Source organism: Oncorhynchus gorbuscha, linkage group LG13 (assembly GCF_021184085.1).
Source record: "Oncorhynchus gorbuscha isolate QuinsamMale2020 ecotype Even-year linkage group LG13, OgorEven_v1.0, whole genome shotgun sequence".
NCBI lineage: Eukaryota > Metazoa > Chordata > Actinopteri > Salmoniformes > Salmonidae > Oncorhynchus > Oncorhynchus gorbuscha.
The window spans coordinates 49,945,063-49,962,010 of NC_060185.1; the positions used below are offsets into that span (position 1 = coordinate 49,945,063).

Below are 16,948 nucleotides of genomic sequence, written 5' to 3' on the forward strand. Positions count from 1 at the left end.
CCTCTTCCTCCCCCATACACATCCTCCTTCTCCAGCACCTCCTCTTCCTCCCCCATACACATCCTCCTCTCCATCACCCTCTTCCTCCCCCATACACATCCTCCTCTCCATCACCTCCTCTTCTTCCCCAATACACATCCTCCTCTCCATCACATCCTCTTCTCCATCACCTCCTCTTCCTCCCCCACATCCTCTTCCCCATCTCTCCTCTTCCTCCCCTCCATCTCCTCTCCATCACCTCCTCTTCCTCCCCATATACATCCTCTTCTCATCACATCCTCTTCCTCCCCCATACACATCCTCCTCTCCATCACCTCCTCTTCCTCCCCCATACACATCCTCTTCTCCAGCACCTCCTCTTCCTCCCCCATACACATCCTCCTCTCCATCACCTTCTCTTCCTCCCCCATACACATCCTCCTCTCCATCACCTCCTCTTCTTCCCCAATACACATCCTCCTCTCCATCACCTCCTCTTCTTCCCCAATACACATCCTCCTCTCCATCACATCCTCTTCTCCATCACCTCCTCTTCCTCCCCATACACATCCTCTTCCCCATCTCTCCTCTTCCTCCCCCATACACATCCTCCTCTCCATCACCTCCTCTTCCTCCCCCATATACATCCTCTTCTCATCACATCCTCTTCCTCCCCATACACATCCTCCTCTCCATCACCTCTTCCTCCACTATACACATCCTCTTCTCCATCACCTCCTCTTCCTCCCCCATACACATCCTCCTCTCCATCACCTCCTCTTCCTCCACCATACACATCCTCTTCTCCATCACCTCCTCTTCCTCCCCCATACACATCCTCCTCTCCATCACCTCCTCTTCCTCCACCATACACATCCTCTTCTCCATCACCTCCTCTTCCTCCCCCATACACATCCTCCTCTCCGTCACCTCCTCTTCCTCCACTATACACATCCTCTTCTCCATCTCCTCCTCTAGTGACGTTATTGGCAGTGGGTGAAAAGGGAGGCGTTTTGCTACTCCACTCTGGTTTTATAAGAGGGGGCTGACTGGACTGTATCGTAGGCTAGGCCTCGTGACAGGTAGCACCCCCTCTGCAGTATTATATAGCTCTGAGGACTAAGTCTGTGTTCTAGATGGCACCCTATTCCCTATATAGTGCCCTACTTTTGACCAGGGCCGGATCAAAAGTAGTGCGCTGTATAGCGAATAGGGTGACATTTGGGCACAGGCTCTGACAGTATTACATCCCCGTTCCCTTCTGGAATGAGATTAAAATTAGAGGGTGATGTCATGCATCTCAAGATGGTTGGGGAAGTGTAGCGGTACTGTGAGTCTTCTTCTAAGACTCTTGGCTGTCTATTCCTTTTCTGGGGAGAAACGGATGCTGGTGATACTGTATCTACACACTCATTGACGTTTCGTTGCTACGGGGGCCTGTGATTGCAAGTCAAGGGTCACGAGTTCACCGACGGTCTCGATGTAATAGCCCTGAGTGGAAATGGATGTGGTGAGAAATATTGACCCTTTGCATCAGACGCGGATACACACATGCAGGCGTACACGCACACACAAACAAACGCACACACACTGGCCAGTGATGGAGCTAAGGGAGGTTGTGCTGGTACACCCACTACCTTCAGTTAGTTGTAAATGAACCCCATGAGCATTCTAGGAGCCTGATGGATTAGTGTAAACATACCGCGGCGAAATGTTAATGGACATCGATGAAATAACACACAGCCTAAACCTTCTAAAGTGTCCATCATGCCCTCGTCGCAGCTCTTTGGCTTAATGCATTGTCTCTAAAAGAAAGCCAATCTCCTGAAAGGACTATGGGTGGATCTGCTGCTGAGTGGTAGAGTTCACACACACACACAAGTTGGAACATCATGGCAATAAGAAGAGCATTCGAGAACAGTGTATAAAAGGTGCTGAGTGTTAGGAAACATCCTGATGGGTGAGTAAAGGGTGCTGGGTGTTACGAAACATCCTGATGGGTGAGTAAAGGGTGCTGGGTGTTACGAAACATCCTGATGGGTGAGTAAAGGGTGCTGGGTGTTACGAAACATCCTGATGGGTGAGTAAAGGGTGCTGGGTGTTACGAAACACCCTGATGGGTGAGTAAAGGTTGCTGGGTGTTACGAAACACCCTGATGGGAAACAACCTGATGGGTGAGTAAAGGTTGCTGGGTGTTACCCTGATGGGTGAAACACCCTGATGGGTGAGTAAAGGTTGCTGGGTGTTACGAAACACCCTGATGGGTGAGTAAAGGGTGCTGGGTGTTACGAAACACCCTGATGGGTGAGTAAAGGTTGCTGGGTGTTACGAAACACCCTGATGGGTGAGTAAAGGTTGCTGGGTACGAAACACCCTGATTGAGTAAACGAAACACCCTGATGGGTGAGTAAAGGGTGCTGGGTGTTACGAAACACCCTGATGGGTGAGTAAAGGTTGCTGGGTGTTACGAAACACCCTGATGGGTGAGTAAAGGTGCTGCTGGGTGAGTGTTGCTGGGTGAAACACCCTGATGGGTGAGTAAAGGGTGCTGGGTGTTACGAAACATCCTGATGGGTGAGTAAAGGGTGCTGGGTGTTAGGAAACATCCTGATGGGTGAGTAAAGGGTGCTGGGTGTTACGAAACATCCTGATGGGTGAGTAAAGGGTGCTGGGTGTTACGAAACATCCTGATGGGTGAATAAAAGGTGCTGGGTGTTAGGAAACATCCTGATGGGTGAGTAAAGGGTGCTGGGTGTTACGAAACATCCTGATGGGTGAGTAAAGGGTGCTGGGTGTTACGAAACATCCTGATGGGTGAGTAAAGGGTGCTGGGTGTTACGAAACATCCTGATGGGTGAGTAAAGGGTGCTGGGTGTTACGAAACACCCTGATGGGTGAGTAAAGGGTGCTGGGTGTTACGAAACAACCTGATGGGTGAGTAAAGGTTGCTGGGTGTTACGAAACACCCTGATGGGTGAGTAAAGGTTGCTGGGTGTTACGAAACACCCTGATGGGTGAGTAAAGGGTGCTGGGTGTTACGAAACACCCTGATGGGTGAGTAAAGGTTGCTGGGTGTTACGAAACACCCTGATGGGTGAGTAAAGGTTGCTGGGTGTTACGAAACACCCTGATGGGTGAGTAAAGGGTGCTGGGTGTTACGAAACACCCTGATGGGTGAGTAAAGGTTGCTGGGTGTTACGAAACACCCTGATGGGTGAGTAAAGGTTGCTGGGTGTTACGAAACACCCTGATGGGTGAGTAAAGGGTGCTGGGTGTTACGAAACATCCTGATGGGTGAGTAAAGGGTGCTGGGTGTTACGAAACACCCTGATGGGTGAGTAAAGGGTGCTGGGTGTTACGAAACATCCTGATGGGTGAGTAAAGGGTGCTGGGTGTTACGAAACACCCTGATGGGTGAGTAAAGGGTGCTGGATGTTACGAAACATCCTGATGGGTGAGTAAAGGGTGCTGGGTGTAACGAAACATCCTGATGGGTGAGTAAAGGGTGCTGGGTGTTACGAAACATCCTGATGGGTGAGTAAAGGTTGCTGGGTGTTACGAAACATCCTGATGGGTGAGTAAAGGGTGCTGGGTGTTAGGAAACATCCTGATGGGTGAATAAAAGGTGCTGGGTGTTAGGAAACATCCTGATGGGTGAGTAAAGGGTGCTGGGTGTTACGAAACATCCTGATGGGTGAGTAAAGGTTGCTGGGTGTTACGAAACATCCTGATGGGTGAGTAAAGGGTGCTGGGTGTTAGGAAACATCCTGATGGGTGAATAAAAGGTGCTGGGTGTTAGGAAACATCCTGATGGGTGAATAAAAGGTGCTGGGTGTTAGGAAACATCCTGATGGGTGAATAAAAGGTGCTGGGTGTTAGGAAACATCCTGATGGGTGAATAAAAGGTGCTGGGTGTTAGGAAACATCCTGATGGGTGAATAAAAGGTGCTGGGTGTTAGGAAACATCCTGATGGGTGAATAAAAGGTGCTGGGTGTTAGGAAACATCCTGATGGGTGAATAAAAGGTGCTGGGTGTTAGGAAACATCCTGATGGGTGAATAAAAGGTGCTGGGTGTTACGAAACATCCTGATGGGTGAATAAAAGGTGCTGGGTGTTAGGAAACATCCTGATGGGTGAATAAAAGGTGCTGGGTGTTAGGAAACATCCTGATGGGTGAATAAAAGGTGCTGGGTGTTAGGAAACATCCTGATGGGTGAATAAAAGGTGCTGGGTGTTAGGAAACATCCTGATGGGTGAATAAAAGGTGCTGGGTGTTAGGAAACATCCTGATGGGTGAATAAAAGGTGCTGGGTGTTAGGAAACAAGCGGTTCCGCTCATAACATCGTGCCGCTGCTGCTGTAACCCGAGGCTGTGACTCATGACTCACGCACCGATCGCAGCCAATCACACGGAACAAAGGAATAATTGAGTCAGAGATCAGAGGAAATGGGCCAGGGGAAAAAAGACGGTTCAATCTCCCCAACAAAAGGAGTTAGTACTGACGTCCGTTCTCGACAGCAGACCTCTCTTTATCTGAATAAGCAATCTGTATTGTTTAAAATGATCTAATAATCCAGCAACTGCTTCCTGCTGTTTTCATAGTCTTCCTCCCCAGTCAGCAGAAGACGTTGAAAAGACTTATTTTCAACGTCTTTCGCTCATAGGATCTCATTCTCGGGAAGTGCTTTGAGTGCCATGTACGAAAAGAACAGTGGGAAAACTGTTAGTATATTGGCTGTTATCATATGTATCTGTGAGCACGGCATGTGGTTTGGGTGGGTGGGTGGGTGTGCTGCCTGCGGAACATGATTCATCCCAAAAGCGATCAACCTGCGTGGCTGACGGTCTCCCTCTGGACAACGTGTTGCAGCACCGTTTCCAGAGCGTCTACAGCCTGGTGTAACCCACTTAGAAACAGTACCACAGCCCCGTGGGGAAACAGCACGTTGGCTCTTTTAACAAGGGCGACGGCAAATAGGCCATTCATCTCAATTAGCTCTCTCTCATACAAGAATCAGGTAACAACACTGTACACACACACCTCCATTTTTCTGTTACTCTCTCGCCCTCTTTTCTCAGTATATATTCTTCCTCCCAAACCGCCATCACAGCCGTATGCAGTTCTTTATTGTTTTTGTCGTTCGCACACAGCTTCCTCCTCTCGTCTCTTTCTATCATCACTTGTCTCCTTTGATGTCTGCTTCTCTCCCATCACCTGTCTTGGATCTCTGTCTCAAACACAATCGCTGTCTGCGCCATGCTGACGGCAAAATCGCTGCATTTAGTGAATATTTCTGGGCCGCCTTTGTCCGGGTAGCCAAGTCATTTAAAAGGGTGCTGTGGCTGGCACAAGACAGACAATAGTCCTGTCCTTGTCGTAACAAAAGTCTAGCACGCACACACGCACAATGAGCTTGCACATCCCTGTACATAAAACAGACAACACACACACGGCAATGTCAGCATTGGCACTGTGATAATGGCAGGGCGAGAAGCAATCTGTGTACCCCCACCCTTCTCCATATCAGACAGCCCCTTGGTTAGCTGCTGTTCTTCAGAGGAACGATCGCTGGGACAAACAGAATCACCCACAAGCACACACACACACACACACACACAGGCGCTAGAGGTGAGGCTGCCCACTCTGTTGCCCCTGTATCATGCGTCTGAAACTAAGACAGCTGGCCAATCAAAATGCTGCCTAACTCAACACGACATGCCCCCCCCCCCCTTCTGTCCAGCAGGACTCTGGGTAGCCAGACCGTTGGAAGGGTGGAGAGGTCTCCAGTCTTATGAAATGTGTATACCACACCACCTCGGGCCTTATTGCTTAAGTATATCACTCACCAAATATATTTCACAATAATAAAGGTATATTCTAAAAAAAAGTATGTATATTTATATAGGTATGTGTATGTGTACATTTGAAGTCGGAAGTTTATATACACCTTAGCCAAATTGTTTACAGACAGATTATTTCACTTAAAATTCACCGTATCACAATTCCAGTGGGTCAGAATTCCAGTGGGTCAGAACATACACTAAGTTGACTGTACCTTTAAACAGCTTGGAAAATTCCAGAAAATGATGTCATGGCTTTAGAAGCTTCTGATAAGCTAATTGACATCATGTGAGTCAATTGGAGGTCTACCTGTGGATGTATTTCAAGGCCTACCTTCAAACTCAGTGCCTCTTTGCTTGACAAATCAAAAGAAATCAGCCAAGACCTCGGAAAAAGAATTGTAGACCTCCACAAGTCTGGTTCATCCCTTGGAGCAATTTCCAAACGCCTGAAGGTACCACGTTCATCTGTACAAACAATAGTGCGCAAGTATAAACACCATGGGACCACGCAGCCATCATAACGCTCAGAAAGGAGACGCATTCTGTCTCCTAGAGATTAACTTATTTTGGTGCGAAATGTGCAAATCAATCCCAGAACAACAGCAAAGGATCTTGTGAAGATGCTGGAGGAAAGAGATACAAAAGTATCTATATCCACAGTAAAACTAATCCTATATCGACATAAGCTGAAAGGCCACTCAGCAAGGAAGAAGCCACTGCTTCAAAACTGCCATAAAAAAGCCAGACTACAGTTTGAATTGCACATGGGGACAAAGATTGTACTATCTGGAGAAATGTCCTCTGGTCTGATGAAACAAAAATAGAACTGTTTGACCATAATGACCATCGTTTTGTTTGGAGGAAAAAGGGGGAGGCTTGCAAGCCGAAGAACAACATCCCAACCGTGAAGCACGGGGGTGGCAGCATCATGTTGTGGGGGTGCTTTGCTGCAGGAGGGACTGGTGCACTTTATATGGATATATTGAAGCAACATCTCAAGACATCAGTCAGGAAGTTACAGCTTGGTCACAAATGGGTCTTCCAAATGGACAATGACTCCAAGCATACTTCCAAAGTTGTGGCAAAAAGGCCTAAGGACAACAAAGTCAATGTATTGGAGAGGCCATCACAAAGCCCTGACCTCAATCCTATAGAAAATGTGTGAGCAGAACTGAAAAAGCATGTGCGAGCAAGGAGGCCTAGAAACCTGACTCAGTTACACCAGCTCTGTCAGGAGGAATGGGCCAAAATTCACCCAACGTTTGACCCAAGTTAAACAATTTAAAGGCAATGCTACCAAATACTAATTGAGTATATGTAAACTTCTGAGCCACTGGGAATGTGATGAAAGAAATAAAATATGAAATAAATCATTCTCTCTACTATTATTCTGACAATTCACATTCTAAAAATAAAGTGGTGATCCTAACTGACCTAAGACAGGGAATTTTTTACTGGGATTAAATGTCAGGAATTGTGAAAAACTGAGTTTAAATGTATTTGGCTAAGGTGTATGTAAACTTCCAACTGTATATGTATGCATACATGTATGTATATGGATATATATATTTACCAAAAAAGATATGGGGGATTGGAAATTTTGCAGACAATTACATTGATGGAAGCAACAATCTTTCCACAATATTAAGCTGATCCACCCCTAAAATTATTATTTTAATTTATTTGATTTAAATAAATAAATAGATTTCACAATGCATTACGTAACATTTTAGCCATACTCTCATGTAGACAGACTACTGTCACTGTGGTAAACAATATTTATATTGTCATCATTAGACCCACAGACACATCTAATCTCCTATAGGCCAACTCACATGTGCCAGACAGACTACTGTATCTGTTAAAAATCAAATCTCATACATCTGTTTCATAGATTATCTGGCAGTAGGCAATCTCTTAATCTCACATCTATTGAATAGATGATCCTGTTTCTTACTCAAAGCACTACCAATAACAAATATCTGTAAGCTCAGCTTTACTCAAATCTCATTGTTAGAGATTTTAAGATTCTGAGTAAAATATCAGTTTATCTTTTCAAATTACATTACACATACATAGCCTATTTAACTGACACTTGTGGATGGTTTGATAGAGGGATTAACCTTGATGACCAGACATGACAATGCTGACATGAAAATACTAATATTGTCAATTATTCTAACCATAAAAAGTGTTGTGAGTTTCAATGTACTTGAATGGAGCACAACAAAGAGAGATAGACAGTGGAAAAAAACTTGATAAGAATCACAAGAGGAAGACATGGCTTGAGGCAAAAACAATTCTATAAATGTATTATAATTAACCTTTGTGCTGGTTACTAATAAAATAATGATTAGGGCCCAGTGCAGTCAAAAATGTAATTTTCCTCTGTTTTATATACATTTCCACACTATGAGGTTGGAATAATACTGTCACATTTTGAAAATGATAAAGCCCTTATGGTGGAAGAGCTGTTCGAAAAGACTGCCTGAAATGACAGCCTGTTTTGGTGGGATGGAGTTTTGGCCTGCCTGGTGACATCGTTAGACGGTACATTAGTTAATAGAACAATAAGAAACAGAGTTCCAAACCTCTCGGTCAATAACAGCTAGTTTGAGTTTTTTCCACTCCACTCAAACCACCACCAGACAGTCCTAGCAAAATTCTTGCTTGACGAATTCCTCTATGCTAAGAAGCTATTTTAGTTCATTTTTGACCATTTTTTTTCATTGAAAAAAATCACAGTAAGGAAATGATTTTATATCGAGATAAAAATGTCTGCATTAATCGAGAATGGCAATACATTTCACGTTGAACGGACAGGAATATCACAATGAAAAATATGGACACATTCGCCATCTACCCGTCTATATTCAGCTCCATTGCGCTGTCCACCGTGCAAAGCGCCAGCTATTAATGTATTATTAAGCCTGTTCTTATTAACCAACCTCATACAGGCCTCACGGCAGCGGAAATTATGCTTGACACTTGATAATTGTCTAAACGAGTTCCTTCCTAACCCCGTGAACCGGAACGAACAATGGCAGAATCTCAGTATACGAGCTTCCATGCTCAAGACCCGCGACGCTGAGCAACAACACTGACTAGGCTAGCTACTCCTCACCTGTCAAGCTGTCGTAGCACTCGATCTCCGTGATCTCCACGGTTCTCCGCTGCTCTTCCGTCAGCTTGACGGCGGCTTGGCTCAGGAGGTTGACCTCGGAGTCCGTGCTTTCATCCACTAAATGCACCCCTTTCAGCTGCAGCAGAGCCCGGTGGTATTTCCCTATCGCTTCCCGGAATTTCTTCTCCTTGTAGCAGCGGTGACCCTCCACCTTGAAGTCAATGGATTTCTGTATGTTTGCCTCCATCTCCATCTGTGCCGAGCCGGCAAGACACCCTCCTCCAACGCCGACGTCCCCCGCCAGGCTCCGGCCCCCCGCCTCTGGGTAGCTCTTTAGGCTCTTTATGGAGTGCTGTTTTGCTTCCATCTCTCTCAGTGGCCGCGACTGGACCGGGCCATGCTGTTCCGAAGAAGGTCTATTTACTCCGAGAGGACTGGAGCGGCGTGCTGTGCATAAAGAACGCGCGAGACAGGCAGGCAACAACAATACAGATGAGAGCGAGAGAATAAAAACCTAGCACGCACCGCGCAAATAGGCAATAAGCTATCAAAACAGCTTACACAAATTCAGACTACCGTAAATTGTATTTTATATAAAAATCACAAATAATTGGCCAGACATGCCAATGCTGAAACGAACTGATTCCTGAATTGCAAGCCCTCTTCTATCTATTTTTGACCATCGCGCGAGAGGATGCCTTCGATTGTGTGTCTGCGCTCGAGCCCCCGGCATGCGCCGCTTCAGCACCACAGCCAGTGGACTCGCGCGTGATGCATTGTGGGGAAATCGAGGAGTCGTGCGGAGTTCAATCGGATTTTTCACCTTAAAGTTGTAAGCAATCTTCACTTTGATTCATATGACCAATCAAGAGTCATGATGGATGTATGCAAAGAAACGGGAAATAAAACTAAAAAAACAACACCAACATTTATTACCAGGAGTTAGAGACTAAATCTATTCTACAAATCTGTCGTTTTAAAACCTGTAATCAACAACATTATTGTAGTAAGCCTATGTGCTCTAGCTCTGATCCAAATGGCAAGACTTGTCAATTGCGCAAATTAAATCAATGAACTCAAAACTATTCCATATACACTATACATACAAAAGTATGTGGACACCCCGTCAAATTAGTGGATTCAGCTATTTCAGCCACACAGCCATCCAGTGGCGACTCATCATTCAGGACAGGTGGGGCAGAGTTTTTTTGGCATTAATACGTATCACATATAATTTGTAAACAATGTATTTTAAAAAGTTAATAAAGCCGCCTACAAACATGGTCTCGACAGGTAGCCTGTGGAAGACACATTTCAGTTGAAATAATTCAGTTGTTCAACTGACTAGGCATCTCATTTGCCTTTTCGTTTTTTGCTTTCTTGAGTAAGGCAGCTCCAAAATGCAGGTGTTTCAGCCTAGCTCAGTGCTTTCCGTGGTGGTGGGGCAGCTAGCGTAAAATACAGAGAGTAGGGGTTGGTGATGTTCTCTTGTTGTGCCGTGATTGGCTCAGTGTTCTGTCACTCATGGGACACTACGTCAGCGCAAAATCTACAGGTAGAGCTAGACATTCAGGCCCCTTGGGTGCTGCCATAGAGTTACATTAGAACTGTCCATCAAAGAAGACTCAAGGTGATTGGTCACAGATAAAATAACGTCAAATCACATATCTACCGTAGCTTTGATTGTACTGGACATGTCAACATCATACATTCAAAATGTTAGCTAGCAAGCTAGACAAGCAGTCATCTTCATGTCATCTTCTTGTGGCAAATCCTTTTCAATCCTTGTCATTTGATGAAAAATTATCAATAACACGTATCATTGCTTATCGGCCACTGGACAAAAACAAGTTGCAACGATGTGACAAGATCATAAGTTCTGGTCCATGGCATTGCATTTGAATGTTTATCCTTTGAAATAAAATGTAAAAAAATGACCCCCTTTTTCTCCCCAATTTCATGATATCCAATTGGTAAAGTTTGAGTACATTGGCCATGCTATCAATCCAGCATGACTTCTGCCACGTTCAAGACATCTGGAAACTCGGAACTGGGAAATCTCAGACTTCAGTGAGTTCAAGACGTCTAGGAAAATACAGAAAATGATTCTGAATGGTCATCCAAGTCGGAATTCCAAATCGAGAGCTCTTGCCTCTTTCTAGAGCATAGAAGAAGAACCGCAGCGCCACCTTCCTGTTCAAGTAAGCACAGCAAAACATAAATCTAGTAATATGCCAGGGAGATAATTATACTGTAGCCAAGAAAGTAATACTAAGTGTATGTTGTGTAGTGAGCTGTTTGCTGCCCCTCACCCTCACGGACAATTCCTTCAACCTCATGGCTTGGTTTTTGCTCTGACATGCACTGTCAACTGTGTGAACTTCTATAGACAGGTGTGTTTCTTTCCAAATCATGTCCAATCAATTGAATTTACCACAGGTGGACTACAATCAAGTTGTAGAAACATGTCAAGGATGATCAATGGAAACAGGATGCACCTGAGCTCAAAGTCTCATAGCTAAGGGTCTGAATACTTATGTAAATAAGGTATCCGTTTTTAAAATGTTTTTTATACATTTCTAAAAACCTGTTTTCACTTTGTCATTATGGGGAGGTGCGTGTAGATTGCTGAGGAAACTTGTTAATTTAGTCAATTTTAGAATAAGGCTGTAACGTAACAAAATGTAGAAAAAGTCAAGGGGTCTGAATAATTTCCAGAGGCACTGTACAAATACACAAATACATTCTAGAGGATTCTGTCCTTCCAACTTTGTGACAACTGTTTGGGGAAGGCCCTTTCCTATTTCAGCATGACAATGCTCCATAAAGAAACAGTTTGTTGGGTTCGGTGTGGAAGAACTTGACTGGCCTGCACAGAGCCCTGACCTCAACCTCATCGAACACCTTTGGGATGAATTGGAATGCAGACTGTGAGCCAGGCCGAATCACCCAACATCAGTGCCTGACCTCACTATTGCTCTTGTGGCTGAATGGAAGTAAGTCCCCGCAGCAATGTACCAACATCTAGTATAAATCTTTCCAGAAGAGTGTAGGCTGTTATAGCAGCAAAGGTGGGACCAACTCCATATTAATGCCCATGATTTTGTAATGAGATGTTTGTACGTGCACATGTCCACATACGTTTGTTTGTGTAGTGTACCTACGTCGGCTAATTCGGTGGCACTTATTTTTCTCGGGGCAAATGGTGTCCATTTTAATGATCTGTGACCAAATTCCATTGGAACCACAAAAATACCAGTGTTGTGCCCTTTTGTATAGCCTAGTCTGCATTAATTCCACAGGACACAAACCTACACTGGTATAGAATCCATGGTTGTTGTTGTTCGGTAACACTCCTCTATTATGAATGTACTGTGCCCATGTTCCACTGTTCACATTAATGAACAGCATCACCTGCTGTGGGACTGTGCTGGTTACTAAGCAGCAGTGACCCAGAGGACTTTCCATCTGACAAAGCTGCTCTGGCCCTGAAAGATCACGGACACGTAATTACACCCAATCACTTCTCCACTGTAAGATCTGATGAGGACACTGTTGCAAAAATGTTTTCTGTTCATCATCTAGGTGGGTACCAGTCAGTTTGAGTTATCATTCCACTTCCTGTCATGATCACATGACACAGAGTACAGAGAGTTTCAAGTTCCTTGGTGTCCACATCACCAACAAACTATCATTGTCCAAACACACGAAGACGACAATGCCTTTTCCCCCTCAGGAGACCGAACAAATGTATAGTGAGACTGTTCTCTCTGTCCCCCCACTCGCTGTTTATTATCTATGCATAGTCACTTTACCCCTACCTACATGTTCAAATGACCTCAGCTAACCTGTACCCCCACACATTGACTCAGTACTGGTATATCCTGTAAATAATCTTGTTATTTTTTATTTTGTGTCACATTTTAGAATTTTTTAAAACTTTAGTTTATTTAGTAAATATTTTCTTAACCAAATGATGTAGTTCGAGAAATGGAGTTGAGGGCTTGTAAGTAAACACCTGTTGTATTCGGGGCATGTTAAACATGTAATTTGATGTGATTGGATTTGAAGGAGTGGAAATTTAGCTAAACAGGTTCTGGATTTCAGGCTAGGTGGGTGCTACACAGTGGTGTAAAGTACTTAAGTAAAAATATTTTAAAGTACTAAAGTATTTTTTTGGGGTATATGTAATTTACTTTACTATTTATATTTTTCAATACTTTTACTTCACTATATTCCTAAAGAAAATAATGTACGTTTTACTCCATACATTTTCTCTGACACCCAAAAGTACTCCTTATATTTTGGATGCTTAAGCAGGACAGGAAAATGGTTCTATTCACGCATACCAAATACTTTTACTCAAGTACCATTTTACTGGGTGATTCACTTTTACCTGAGTCATTTTCAACTAAGGTACCTTGACTTTTACTCAAGCATGACAACTGGGTACCTTTCCCACCACTGATACTACAAATCAGAGGTGAAAGCAGTGAAGTGAAGGTCGATGAGAGTTCTCGCTCTTCCATGTATTATGTCTGTCTGAAACAGTGAGTGGGAGAATACTGGACAGGCTGTCACATTGCACCATCCCTCCCATCTGTCTGTCACTGTCAAAGCCTGGTTAGTGGTACCAGCTGTGCTCCTGCCTGTGTTTGTCTGTGATGCAGCGCATTTGTGTGTGAGGGGGAGGCTAAGACACCCATCTCCAGGGAGGTAACACTGACAAGATGGGGAGCTCCCTGACTCAACCCCTAACATATAACACTCCCAGGCAAACACACACCACTCCTTCAGACAAACACACAACACTCCCAGACAAACACACACCACTCCTTCAGACAAACACACAACACTCCTTCAGACAAACACACACACGACTCCTTCAGACAAACACACACCACTCCTTCAGACAAACACACACCACTCCTTCAGACAAACACACACCACTCCTTCAGACAAACACACACCACTCCTTCAGACAAACACACACACGACTCCTTCAGACAAACACACACCACTCCTTCAGACAAACACACACCACTCCTTCAGACAAACACACACCACTCCTTCAGACAAACACAACCACTCCTTCAGACAAACAACACACTCCTTCAGACCACTCCTTCAGACAAACACACACCACTCCTTCAGACAAACACACACCACTCCTTCAGACCACTCCTTCAGACAAACACACACCACTCCTTCAGACAAAACACACACTCCTTCAGACAAACACACACCACTCCTTCAGACAAACACACACCACTCCTTCAGACAAACACACACCACTCCTTCAGACAAACACACACCACTCCTTCAGACAAACACACACCACTCCTTCAGACAAACACAACTCTCCCAGACAAACACACACCACTCCTTAAGACAAACACAGCACTCCCAGACAAACACACACCACTCCTTCAGACAAACACAACACTCCCAGACAAACACACACCACTCGTTCAGACAAACACACACCACTCCTTCAGACAAACACACACCACTCCTTCAGACAAACACACACCACTCCTTCAGACAAACACACACCACTCCTTCAGACAAACACACACCACTCCTTCAGACAAACAGACAAACACACACTCCTTCAGACAAACACACACCACTCCTTCAGACAAACACACACCACTCCTTCAGACAAACACACACCACTCCTTCAGACAAACACACACTTCAGACAAACACACACTCCTTCAGACAAACACACACCACTCAGACAAACACACACCACTCCTTCAGACAAACACACAACACTCCTTCAGACAAACACACACCACTCCTTCAGACAAACACACAACACTCCCAGACAAACACACACCACTCCTTCAGACAAACACACACCACTCCTTCAGACAAACACACACCACTCCTTCAGACAAACACACAACACTCCTTCAGACAAACACACACCACTCCTTCAGACAAACAGACAACACACACTCCTTCACCACTCCTTCAGACAAACACACACCACTCCTTCAGACAAACACCACTCCTTCAGACAAAACACACCACTCCACTCCTTCAGACAAACACACACCACTCCTTCAGACAAACACACACCACTTCAGACAAACACACACCACTCCTTCAGACAAACACAACACTCCCAGACAAACACACACCACTCCTTCCTTCAGACAAACACACACCACTCCTTTCCCAGACAAACACACACCACTCCTTCAGACAAACACACACCACTCCTTCAGACAAACACACAACTCCTTCAGACAAACACACACCACTCCTTCAGACAAACACACACCACTCCTTCAGACAAACACACACCACTCCTTCAGACAAACACACACCACTCTTCAGACAAACACACACCACTCCTTCAGACAAACACACACCACTCCTTCAGACAAACAAACACACACCACTCCTTCAGACAAACACACACCACTCCTTCAGACAAACACACACCACTCCTTCAGACAAACACACACCACTCCTTCAGACAAACACACACCACTCCTTCAGACAAAACACACACCACTCCCAGACAAACACACACCACTCCTTCAGACAAACACACACCACTCCTTCAGACAAACACACCACTCCTTCAGACAAACACACACCACTCCTTCAGACAAACACACACCACTCCTTCAGACAAACACACACCACTCCTTCAGACAAAACACACACCACTCCTTCAGACAAACACACACCACTCCTTCAGACAAACACACACCACTCCTTCAGACAAACACACACCACTCCTTCAGACAAACACACACCACTCAGACAAACACACACCACTCCTTCAGACAAAACACACAACACTCCTTCAGACAAACACACACCACTCCTTCAGACAAACACACACCACTCCTTCAGACAAACACACACCACTCCTTCAGACAAACACACACCACTCCTTCAGACAAACACACAACTCTCCCAGACAAACACACACCACTCCTTCAGACAAACACACAACACTCCTTCAGACAAACACACACCACTCCTTCAGACAAACACACAACACTCCTTCAGACAAACACACACCACTCCTTCAGACAAACACACACCACTCCTTCAGACAAACACACACCACTCCTTCAGACAAACACACACCACTCCTTCAGACAAACACACACCACTCCTTCAGACAAACACACAACACTCCCAGACAAACACACACCACTCCTTCAGACAAACACACAACTCTCCCAGACAAACACACACCACTCCTTCAGACCAAACAAACACACACACTCCTTCAGACAAACACACAGACAAACACACACCACTCCTCACTCCTTCAGACAAACACACACCACTCCTTCAGACAAACACACACCACTCCTTCAGACACTCCTTCAACAAACACACACCACTCAGACAAACACACACCACTCCTTCAGACAAACACACACCACTCCTTCAGACAAACACACACCACTCCTTCAGACAAACACACACCACTCCTTCAGACAAACACACACCACTCCTTCAGACAAACACACACCACTCCTTCAGACAAACACAACTCTCCCAGACAAACACACACCACTCCTTCAGACAAACACACAACACTCCCAGACAAACACACACCACTCCTTCAGACAAACACAACACTCCCAGACAAACACACACCACTCGTTCAGACAAACACACACCACTCCTTCAGACAAACACACACCACTCCTTCAGACAAACACACACCACTCCTTCAGACAAACACACAACACTCCTTCAGACACACCACTCCTTCAGACAAACACACAACACTCCCAGACAAACACACACCACTCCTTCAGACAAACACACACCACTCCTTCAGACAAACACACACCACTCCTTCAGACAAACACACACCACTCCTTCAGACAAACACACACCACTCCTTCAGACAAACACACACCACTCCTTCAGACAAACACACACCACTCCTTCAGAAACACACACCACTCCTTCAGACAAACACACACCACTCCTTCAGACAAACACACA

General features: G+C 45.0%; 1 protein-coding gene across 1 annotated transcript in view; it reads right to left on the bottom strand.

Moving 5' to 3' along the window:
* The window catches only part of LOC123993084 (tetratricopeptide repeat protein 9B-like), a 43,652-nt gene extending 33,962 nt beyond the window's left edge, over window positions 1-9,690 (bottom strand). The window contains exon 1 of the mRNA XM_046294856.1: window positions 8,951-9,690. Coding sequence (XP_046150812.1) covers window positions 8,951-9,317 — 367 coding nt within the window. The 5' untranslated portion in view covers window positions 9,318-9,690. The remainder of the gene's footprint in view (window positions 1-8,950) is intronic.
* Window positions 9,691-16,948: the final 7,258 nt, after the last annotated feature.